This window comes from Pseudophryne corroboree, chromosome 4 (genome assembly GCF_028390025.1).
Source record: "Pseudophryne corroboree isolate aPseCor3 chromosome 4, aPseCor3.hap2, whole genome shotgun sequence".
NCBI lineage: Eukaryota > Metazoa > Chordata > Amphibia > Anura > Myobatrachidae > Pseudophryne > Pseudophryne corroboree.
This window is the reverse complement of record NC_086447.1, coordinates 272185339-272197339: the sequence shown is the minus strand read 5'-3', so window position 1 is coordinate 272197339 and position 12001 is coordinate 272185339. Positions and strand designations below refer to the sequence as shown.

At 51.2% G+C, this 12001-nt stretch overlaps 1 protein-coding gene across 2 annotated transcripts in view; it reads left to right on the top strand.

Moving 5' to 3' along the window:
- Window positions 1-12001, top strand: part of VEPH1 (ventricular zone expressed PH domain containing 1) — a 988289-nt gene that overhangs the window by 818977 nt on the left and 157311 nt on the right. For both annotated transcript variants that reach the window (XM_063916128.1, XM_063916129.1), the window contains exon 10: window positions 2031-2170. In XM_063916128.1, coding sequence (XP_063772198.1) covers window positions 2031-2170 — 140 coding nt within the window. The remainder of the gene's footprint in view (window positions 1-2030; window positions 2171-12001) is intronic.

Sequence of the window (12001 nt, the reverse complement as noted above, 5' to 3'; positions counted from 1 at the left end):
ATGGATGGGGAAGATCAATTTGTTGTATGGATTTGGTAGCCTGCTTTTCAATAATGAGTTACACTAGTTCTGTTTAGCTCACGCTCCATCCGTAGGACTGAGCGCTTCACTTCCTGTTTGCGTTCCATTCGGCATGCGGACACTTCCGGCCGGATGACGCTTGCGTTCCATACACCGGAAGTGCTCGGTGTTGGGACGCGATGGACTTTAGAGTCTTGTTAACATATCTTTGGCGCATTCAATTTGTTTAAGCAGATAGGCAGTCCTGCTGATCGGGATTATGGCAACAATACATGACCTCCTGAGAGTTGCTAATTAATTATGATATAATTAGTGTCCCACCTTGATGACATCATAGGTTTTTGGCGCCTTTTTGAGCCATGAGGGTATTTAGAGCCAGTCAGGCAGGACCAGCGTGACTGCTGGATGCTTGGGGTTTTGTTCCTTTCTTATTGGAAGTTGCTATTTGATGTGCAGTGCCTCCTGAGGAAGGCCCGTGGAGGGCCGAAAGCGCTTGAGGAAAACCTTGCTATCACGCTGAAATATGTAACGTATACTACAAATAAAATGAATTGATATATTTACAAAAAGTCTGGAGAGTGCCCCCTCTGAATTTTATATACAATTTGGATACCTTGGTGTTTGAGTGGACACCCCAGTGTTTGCGTATCATGAAGATGTGAGTGCTACCATTGCTTGGAGTTTTATATATATATATATATATATATATATATATATACAAACAGAGAACCCAGCACTCACCAAAGTAAACTCACTTATCCTCAACAATTCAATAAATAAATGATGGGGGTTTAGTTGGTGGATTGGCCAATGCACGGAAGCCCGCATACCGATTTTCAAGGTACCCCACCTTCATGCAGGTCCTACACTATCACAGAGTCTTAAAACCTGACTACCACACTGCTGCATCATCTGCCTGCTAGATGTAATGTGTACCTGCCACAGACTTTATGGCTTTTAAAGGCACACTAGTCACCTATTGCACTGGCTCAAAGATGATTGCTAAAAAACAGCTGAGACAGGTTCAGGATAATAAAGTCCACACAGGGGTGCATGAGAAAGCTAGTGGCCACGGTTAATAAGAGCTAACCATAGATTAACCCCTTCATATACACACAGAGGAAAAACCACAGCACTCACCGCACCAGAAGCGAGGCACAGCTATGCACTTAGACTCTGTGATAGTGTAGGACCTGCATGAAGGTGGGGTACCTTGAAAATCGGTATGCGGGCTTCCGTGCATTGGCCAATCCACCAACTAAACCCCCATCATTTATTTATTGAATTGTTGAGGATAAGTGAGTTTACTTTGGTGAGTGCTGGGTTCTCTGTTTGTATTTATTAGAGCGATGTGGTCATGGGCTACATGCACCCCGCCCTGTGAGTGGTAGGTACAGCTGTGTACCCCGCTTCTGTGGTGGAGAGTGCAGTGTTACATGCACCCCACCCTGTGAGTGGTAAGTGCATAGCTGTGCCTCGCTTCTGGTGCGGTGAGTGCTGTGGTTTTTCCTCTGTGTGTATATATATATATATATATAGTCTTTCATGTCTTGGTACAGGTACAGCTCGGTGTGCTGGGGGACACCAGGGGTTAATCCCCAATGTATTTCTAGCTTAGACTACCCCCTCCCTTTCATGCACCTGCATTGTATTTCCTAATTGATTTGAGCAACTTACATTTTGTTCTGTTAGAATTGTGGAGAGTACCCATGCAAGTATTACATTGTGCTTTATCAGAGGCATAGTCCAGCTACAGGCCAGATTTCAATGTCTTTAGGTCTTTTCATGCACAGGAACTGGATTGTGTATGTGCAGATATTGGTCTGAGATGAAGGTCACAGTGCCCCTAAGCCACAACATGATTGACTTGCTGCAGTCATTGGGGAACATGGGGCAACAGCCAGCTTTCCAGAAAATAGGGGCATGTCTGTCTTTTATAAATTATTAATTATTACAATATTGTAGTCATCTATGTATCTAACATTAATATTGTCTATGTTTATTCCTAGATACATGTAAAAGTTGTGTAGCAAAGTTGTTCTTCAGCTGTCCAATGAAGGGTCATTACTGTCTCTACAGTAAATCCAGCTTTATCCTCATCAGCCGACATCCACAGATTTGGATCCATATCATGTTTCTCTTTCAGCAGGTGAGTGCACATTACATTTATATGTACAGAAGGCAGGGAGATGTATATTCTCATTAGGTACAGTAATATGTCTTAATGTATTAGCTTAAAAAGGAAGCCAGAACAGCCTGTCACAGCTCCATCAGATCCAGTCTGATAACTCCTCCATTGGGTCCAGCCTGTCACAGCTCCATCGGTTCCAGTCTGATAACTCCTCCATTGGGTCCAGCCTGTCACAGATCCATCAGATCCAGTCTGATAACTCCTTGATTGGGTCCAGCCTGTCACAGCTCCATCAGATCCAGTCTGATAACTCCTCCATTGGGTCCAGCCTGTCACAGCTCCATCAGATCCAGTCTGATAACTCCTCCATTGGGTCCAGCCTGTCACAGCTCCTTCAGATCCAGTCTGATAACTCCTCCATTGGGTCCAGCCTGTCACAGCTCCATAGGATCCAGTCTGATAACTCCTCCATCGGGTCCAGCCCATCACAGCTCCATTGGTTCCAGTCCAATAACTTCTTGACCGGGTCCAGTCCATCACAGCTCCATCAGTTCCAGTCTGACTACGTCATCACCTGGTTAGCAAATAAAGTATTATAGGTTTCAGTCAAAACCATTTCCCAGACTCTATCTGTGCGAGAGAAATGAAGATTGCAAAACCACTTTGGGATAGTCCAAGGTCATTGTTCCCCCTCTCCCTTTTAACTCACATAGTATGGTTTATTTTTTGCAAGTACAGTTTCTGTGGGAGTCTGCAGACTCATGTTAAAGACAGGGTTAATTCCTCCCATATCTCTATAGACAGAACACAGATACACAGGTGGAACACATGGATGTGACTGATCAGCTAGTTAGTGCTTTGGAAGGAGACATAAATAACTCTTCTTGTGTTGGGGGCAGGGTGATCATCGCTGAGTTAGTTGGCCGATGACTAGCGAGGAAACCACTGTGTCTTGCCAGTGACACGGTCGAGGGGATACCTTTTGCTGGTGTGATGCTGGAACCAATGCGGATACTATCTGAGCCATCCTGAAAATCCTGAATAAACTACAGCAAGCCCATTCAGCCAGACATGTGGACATTCAATTATTACCTGGTTTGCCACAAAATATATATCACAGAAGCTCTGCACTCACCATATATATTACTGACACTCCAAACTGTATTCTATATACTTTATTAACAGGGAATGTTAGTTACATTTGTTAAGTTGACCAACTGTGCCAAAATGTTACATCAATTGTTACTAACATTCCCTGTTTTTAAATTATAGTGAATACAGGGCCTAATTCAAGGTTGATTGCAAAATAACATTTTCCCCTAATGGGCAAAACCATGTGCACTGCAGGTGGGGCAGATATAACACGTGCAGAGAGATTTAGATTTGTGTGGGTTATATTGTTTCTGTGCAGGGTAAATACTGGCTGCCTTATTTTTACACTGCAATTTAGATTTCAGTTTGAATACACCCCACCCAAATCTAACTCTCTCTGCACATGTTATTTCTGCCCCACCTGCAGTGCACATGGTTTTGCCCATTAGAGGAAAATGTTATTTTGCAATCAACCTTGAATTAGGCTCACAGTGTGGTATGTGGTCGTGTGGTATGTGGTCACACACACCACATGCACCCCAGATATAGGAGTGGTGAATGCAGTGGATCAAGTCTTTTTGTTTATTTGATTCATTTAGACCGCGTAGGGAACATAATGTGACCACAGCGGCATAAACGCACCGTCCAGGGCATCCGCAGCGCCGCTCGAGGCATCACCTGGCCTGTGAGGGGTTAATGTTTTTTTGGCTGGGAGGAACTCAAGAGAGTGGGCCGGGGGGCCCATTGGCTGCAGCATGAGAGGGGGCTGGCCTGTCATGCATATATGCAGCTGGCAAGATACTTCCTGCCTCTCTTCAGCCTTTTCGTTAGGACTGCAAGTATCACTCTCCATTCCATTTATATAATCTCCTTATTCTCTGCTCACATCTCATTTCATACTTTATATTTCCTTTCCTCTGATCTTTAACCCCTTTTGCTTTTTCCTATCCTTATAATCCTCCACTTTCTAACTCTTTTTCTATCCTCACTTCACTTTGTATTTCTATACTGATCTGCTCCCCCCATGGCCGCTAGAATGCGCCCCAGCCGCTCCGCTGGCCTCCCCGCCCGGCTCATGGACGAGTCTGATGTCCAGCCGGCACGGGGAAGAAATACTGCAGCGGCCGTACGAGAGCCCCAGGGCGCGCGCGGCCGGGCTCGGCCGCCCGCCCGGGCTCCCCCGCGCGTGCGCTCTCCGTCCCCGCTGCTAGCCGCGGCGGGGAACGGAGCGCTGGGCGGCCGGAGAGGTACGCGGCAAAGGGCCAGGGATGGTGTCCTGCCGTCCCTGAGCTCGCCGCTCGCTACCCGCGGCTGCCCTGATCACGTGGGGCCGGGACAGAGCTCCCGGCCCGCGGATCAGCAGCCGCATACTAGAGGGACATATGCGGCACGTGGTGGGCGGGAAGGGGGTCGTGCGGCTGCCAGACCTGCACAGGCCAGGCAGCGCGCGCGTGGCACAGGGGATACTGCCGCTAGGGGGGCCCAGATGAGGCCTGTCCCCGCTGTACAGCCCTCCCCCTCATCCAGTCAGGTCCAGCCTGCGCCCCCCCCCCCCCGACAGGGAGGGGCGTCGCCCCCGCCCCGCTACTGCACACCCTCCTCTACCTATCTCCGCTAGGGAGGGGCCCATACGGCGGGGGCGTTCTGCGTCCGCCCGCGGCGGCGTGCCCCACTGGGCCTCTCCTGCCGGGGGTGGCCCTGTGGCGCCCTTCCCCTCCAGGATACCGCGTCTGGCTCGAGGCGCTGCGGCCGCCGTCCACGGCCATGCGCCTCCGACGGGGGTTCCTCACCCCAGGGGGCAGCGTGCGCAGTCGGGGGGTGTCCGTTCCGCACCTCCTCGCGGCCGGTCATCTCCTGCCAATGTGGATACGGAGGGGTCACATGCCTACATTGCGCCTCCTCCTTCCGGTAACGATGACTGTTCAGTTTCTCCTCCTGTGGCCAATACACGGGACCGGAGAAGATCGCGGCGTGAGCAATTGGCGCGGGATTTCTCCCAGCGGGACGGCGATACCGTGACGCCCGACAGTGAGGGATCATCGGGGTCCTTGCTCCCAACGGGGGGTTTACGATCACGTGGGGAGCACGACCCGCGTGGCGGCTCTGATTTTCCTACGCCTGCCACGTCAGCGGCACCCTTGGTGGACACCACCGTTCTGTCCGCCATTTGTGCGGCTGTTGTGTCGGCAGTGGCGCCCTTGTTATCCCCCGTACCCGGGGGACTTGGGCGGTCCTCCGCTTCTTTGGCAGATAGCATTGCGCATGCTCTTGCCCCGCTTCTGTCCTCTGGCGTGACGGTTCCCCCGCCTGCCCCGCTCCCGGCTGCGGCAAACCCGGTGGAGGAGCGGGAAAACCATGTCTCTTTTGTCCCCCCAGCCGCGGACGTCAGGAGAGAAATGGAGTCTGTCGGTGCATCCGCGAGTCGACCAGTGGCCGTCGGGACGGACGGTGTTCCCTCTCGTGCAGGTGAGTCTTCATCGGACCCCGACTGGTCCCGGGGAAGCGCGGTTACACCCATTAGCGGCTTGGGATCGGTTTCTCACTCCGGCTCCTCTAGTGCCGGCGGCAGTGTGCGTAAGGTTTCTAGCAGGCGCAGCCGCAGGCGTCGGTACACGGACTCTTCCCTTGCCTCCACGTCCTCGGAGGGCCTGTCCTCCTCTGATGGCGGACTGCACAGGGTTAAGCGCCACAGACGACGCGAGCGTCGGTATTCAACCTCGTCCGCCTCCCAAGTCTCGGTGGAATCGGACACCGTACACTGCGCTAATACGGCGGTGCAACGTGGTCTTTGGCCCCGGGTCCGGGATCGAATCCGTAAGGGCCAATATGTGAATATTTTCGCTCTTACTAGTGACGATAGAAAAGCCTTACTTTCCGCCAAGAAAAAGGGGCAGGGCAGCGAGGACGCTCTGCGCTCCTACCCGAATTGGGTACGCTGCATGTTGATATTTGCGGCATGTTACCTAGAGACCCGTCCGGACGAACATATGAACATAGTTCGATATCAATTCCTCATACATGTTCTGTACCACAAGTATAAAGGGTCGGCCTGGCGTCGTTATGACGAGGATTTTCGCCGAAAACAACACGGGCGGCAGATCCATAACTTCGGCAAGAAAGATGTGGAACTGTGCTCGGAACTGACCCAGGGTTCGGCCGGCGCTGAGGAGAGCGGCACAGCGAAGAGATGGGCTAAGCGTCCCACCCCTCGTTCTGCCGGCTTTCGCGGCGGTTCATGGCGCGCGGGGCATGGAAAATGCTTCGCTTTTAATAATGCACAATGCGACTTAGGCAGCCGCTGTCGTTTTCGTCACTCCTGTATCCGATGTGGGGGGGGCCACGGGATTAAGGACTGTTCCAGTCCTGGGGTCGGAGGTGCGTCCGGTCCGCAGAGCCGGCAGAGCCGCGCGCCCGCGGCCTCTGGCGTTGGCCACAGCCCCCACCCCAATTAGTCTTCGGGCACTCCTTCCCTGGCTGCGACGGTACCCGCGGCCGGCAGACGCCCATTTCCTACACTCGGGATTCGCGTCGGGCTTCCCTTTACCTATACATGGGCGTGTGGGCCCCGGGACGGGCACGAACCTGCGCTCGGCCAGGGAATTTCCGGAAGTGCTCCGCCAGAAGGTCGAGGCCGAGGTGGCGCTAGGTAGGATGGTTGGCCCTTTCCGGGAACCCCCCTTGCCGGACCTCGTATTGTCCCACGTTGGCATAGTGCCCAAAAAGACCATGGGAAAATTTCGCCTTATCCAGCATCTGTCCTGCCCTCCAGGGTCATCGGTTAATGATTCCATCCCTCCGGATCAGTGTCCGGTTGTTTATCTATCCTTTGACTCAGCCATCGACACCATCCGGTCCTTTGGTCCTGGGGCAGTGATGTGTAAATTGGACATCCAGTCAGCGTTCCGCCTCCTCCCGCTGCTCCCGTCCGCCTTTCGGTTTATGGGTTTTAAGCTGGACGATGGTTTTTACATCGATCGGTGCCTCCCTATGGGGTGTTCCATCTCTTGCGCCTACTTCGAGACGGGCGAACGGGGCATTTCGCACTACTTAGACGATTTCCTTTTTATCGGCCCTTCAGACTCTGATCGCTGCCTCCGCTTGCTGCAGGGGGCTCTCGCCCTCTTCGCGCACTCTGGTGTTCCGGTGGCACCTGAGAAGACGGAGGGTCCCTCCGCCTCCTTGGTTTACCTCGGGATTCAGATTGATACGGTCGGTGGCCTGTGCCGGCTCCCTGCGGACAAGGTGTTGCGTTTGCACGATGGTATCCTATATGCGCTGGCGGCGGGCAAGCTCACGCTCAAACAGGCTCAATCCTTGTTGGGCCTATTTAACTTTGCTTGCAAGGTGATACCCATGGGTAGAGTCTTCTGTAGAAAATTGGAACGGGCTACTGTGGGGGTTAGACGCCCACATCATTTTCTTCGATTGTCTCCTGAAATCCGAAGGGATTTGCGCATTTGGGACGAATTTCTTGTTCGTTTCAACGGCATCTGTATTTGGCAGGAGGCGCCTGTGTCTAGCCCAGCCCTGGAGCTTTTCACGGACGCCTCTGGCGGTTACGGGTTCGGAGCTTATTTTGCAGGCCGTTGGTGCGCGTGTCCCTGGCCTCGGGCCTGGCTTAGCGGGGGCCTTACGACAAACATGCTGTTGCTGGAAATATTTCCCATTCTAGTCGCTCTGGAATTGTGGTGCGCGGCCCTGCGGAACAAACAGGTTATCTTCTGGTGCGACAATTTGGGCGTGGTTTTTGCCATAAACCGGCAAAAATCTACGTCCTTGCCGGTTCTGCGGGTCCTTGCACAGATAGTCTTGCTCTGTTTGGTGAACAACATTACGTTGCGAGCAAAACATGTCCCTGGCGTGCGTAACGAAATTGCGGATGCCCTGTCGCGCGGCAATTGGCAGCGGTTCCGGCGCTTGGCTCCTGCAGCGCTGCTCCATGGGGAATTATGTCCTGCTTATGTGTGGCAGGTCATCCACCCGGATTGGAGGATTTAGCACGCAGATCGTTGGCCCCTGCTACGTTTGCGGCCTATCGTGCCGCCTGGGAACGGTGGAGTCGCTTCCTCCTGGAGCGAGGCCAGAGTGGTCAGACCTCTCACACTTTACTCTTAGAATATATCTGGATGCTGTACTCCGACGGGATTTCGCGAGCGTCTGTTAACAGGATTCTGGCGGGTATATCATACTTTCTGCAGCTGCGGGGGGAAGCGGATTTTACGAAGTCCTTTTTCCTCCGGCGGGTGTTGAAAGGTTGGGCTCGGGCGTCCCCGCCCCTCCCAGATACTCGTCTGCCGATCACTGGTGCTTTGCTGCGGCGGATTTTGGGATCCCTCCTGGGTATTTGCTCCTCGGGATACGAAGTTCGCCTCTTCATGGCGGCCTTTACGATGGCCTTCCACGGCGCGTTCAGGGTGGGCGAGCTGGTGGCCGTCTCTCGGACTTCTGCCTCGCCCATGCTGGCGGCCCACGTCGTCATACGTCCCGACGGTTTGTGGTGCAGGATTCAGCGCTCCAAGACTGACGTAGCCGGCAGGGGGCAGTGGGTTCGAATGGGCCGGGCCAGTTCGCGGGGCATTTGTCCGGTTGCCGCGGCCCTGGCTTATTCGTCCCTTCGGCCTCCAACGCCCACCGGGTGGCTCGTCCATAGCGATGGTTCCCCGTTGACCAGATATCAATTCCGGTCGGTTTTGGGGCGTTGTATCTTGTACCTGGGTCTATCTCCGGCCGACTATGGGACTCACTCTTTCCGCATCGGCGCTGCTTCAGCAGCTGCTGCGGCGGGTTGGTCCGAAGTCGAAGTCCGGGCACTGGGTAGATGGAGGTCTGGTGCAGTCAGACACTATATCAGGCCTTTTCCTCCCAGTGCACCCATTTGAGGACTAGCCGCTCGTCGCAACTGCATTTTGCGGTTGTGGGGGCCTTGAGGAATTTTTGTTTTATCGTTGGTTTTACTACGGCTTTTGCCGGCTAACGAAGTTTTGTTTTTGCCTCAAGTCAAATTGGGTGGCCCAACTCCCCCCTTTCCACTCCCCGTTAGGGACGCAGATAGGTTCCCCATTTAGCAATGCTATATTTTATGTAATTTCCTAACCTTCATCACACCCTTCTTTTACAGGACGGCGGTTAGATCCGCACTTTATATGGTTTGTCGGCCATTCGTACATCTATTGGCTGTCCGTGTCGGCTCTGGCCTGCGACACAACCCGTTTTCCAGAGCTGCGGGCCGTGCGCTGGTTGGGGCGTAGAGGCCTCCGCTGGGACGGCCTGCGGGACTGGCTTAGGGCGGCAGTTGGCCGTTTTGGATATCCGCTGTTCTTGGTGCTACATCTCGGGGGCAATGATTTGGTACGCCGCACGGGCCTTGACATTCGCCTTGAGATCCGGCGCCAGCTGCTGGCACTTATGGCTGAGTGGCCTTTTTGCCTGATCCTCTGGTCGGACATGGTCCCCCGGCGATCTTGGCGTGGAGCCTTTAACCCCGGGGCGATTGACTTGGTTCGGAGACGGGTCAATTCGGTTGTCGGTAGTGCTGTCCTCCAGCATGGTGGCCTGGTCGTGCCGCACAGTGGTATCTCTTTCCGGGATCCGACTCTATACCGGTCTGACGGGGTGCATTTGTCGCCAGCTGGCATGGCGATCTTCTTGGATGACTTTATGCACGTCCTTCGGTCCCCTTCGGTAGTTGTTTAGGTTTTAGTTGCATTAGTTTGTGTTTAGTCGTTCATTAGTGTCTAGTTAGTTTTGTCGGTTTTTAGCCCCTCCTCTAGTTAGTTGTTAGTTCGGTGGCGGCGGCAGGTTGGTAACCTGGCAGTTGGCCGGTTTATGAACGGTTACTTAATTTTTAACCATGACTTCAAGGTGAGAAGTTTGGGTGTGTTTTTAGAAACATTTTTCTTAGTCGTTTGAATTAGTTTTCGGGCATCACTTTACCAAGTGGAGCCCATTAATTGGTAAAAACATATGTGGATGGCGGGGCTGGTGGCCCAAATTTTTACCTCATAGGGGCGGAGCGTACCTCCGTCCCTACAACTGTTGGTGGGCAGGGGTAGTGGCAGAAGGTCGACCCCTGTCCTTGGATTTTTGAATTTTTAATGTCCGAGATGCAGGCAGGAGGCCGATCCCGGAACATTGGGGGCAGAAGGCTCCCTCACACATATGTTTTTATTGCTTACTTTTTATGTATTACAATGTTTTTTCACCCATGTTACTTTATTGTGTTAACCGTTCTTCTCCCCGCCACCTTAGTTAGAGAGGGAAGTCTACATTTTAGTTTTAGCATTTAATAGGCCTTCCTCTCAGTCAGAAAATAAAAGCTGACCCCTTTCACGCCAATTACAGTTGTGGTGTCTTTATTTTATAGAATAAGTGTGCTTGAGTGGCGAGTGGATGCATCTGACGTGTGGGGTTTATGTATTTTTTATTTATTTATTTTTTTGTGATCACATCAATCAGATTCTAGCTCTTCTAGAATGTGCTAGATAAATGAAAAGTAGAATCTGATTGGTTGCTATGGGTAACATATCCACTTCTATAAGCCCACACTTTAGTAAACATACCCCCTAGTGTCTATGTGCAAACAAGCAATTTTCCCCAAAAAAAACAACTGAAGTAAAAGCATCACTAAATATTAAATAGTGGAATTCATATGCCAATAGAACATGTTCTTGAACAGCATGCAATTTATTATATCACAAAATAAACAATACATTATAAAATATTGTGAAAGTCAAATAAATATCTTGGTTAATCATATGAAAACAATCATAACTCAGCAGGAAATACAAGTTCAACCAAGCTGTTATATAAAAGTAGGGAATACTGTAATACTGACATCAGTCATTTGCTACTCAGCATTCACTGCTGAACAACTTCACAGAACTACTGTACTATGATCTTGAAAGCTCAGATAAACTCTTATTAGCAGTAGTAATTAGTCTGTAGATGGAAAAAATGATTAACTCCACATAAAGATGTCCAGTCACATGTAAGGTCTAATATAAACTGCATGTTTTGTCTGATATAACACGTCACTATGAACAGAATGCACGATTGATTCATTTCACGTGCTGAGGAGAGAGTTTTTTCGTTTGCGTTCCAGATCATTGTTACAAAGTAAAGTTTTTCTGACTCTCCTTCATATGGAGTTAATCACATTTTACGATAGAGACTTGTTTGCATCTGCCAGCTAATTGCTGCTGCTAATAAGAGTTCCTCTTTGCTCTGAAGAGTATAACCGTTGAATGAATGCTCAGTAGTAAATGATTGATGTCAGTGTTGCAGTATTCTGTGCTAACACAGAACAGCTTGTTGCTACTTCCTGCTCAATAAGGAGGAATTATTACAGATCTACAGATGGCGAATGCTCCCTCACCCCCTCTGCTTACCTATGGGAAGCAGGTCCGGCTTGTGATCAGGGATCCTCCTGGATCCCTCCGCTGCTGTTCTTTTTTTTCCGCCGGACGCCAAGGGCTTGTGCACCTGCGTGAACCCTATTTCACGCAGGTGCACTAGTGCTAGCACTGATGGATTTTTTTCATTGCTATGAAAGTAGCAGTGAAAAGATTTATGGAGACAGCTGATTTTCGAATCAGTTTTCTCCACAATGATCCATTGCTGTGGCACTTGCGGTGAGTCAGAATGTTAATTATCAGGTGCCGTCCAGCGCGCTGATAATTAACATAATGAATATGTCCCTTTAATACATGAGGAGCAGCCAGGGCACCCTGAACTGTGATTTCCAGCAGATGTGCAAAT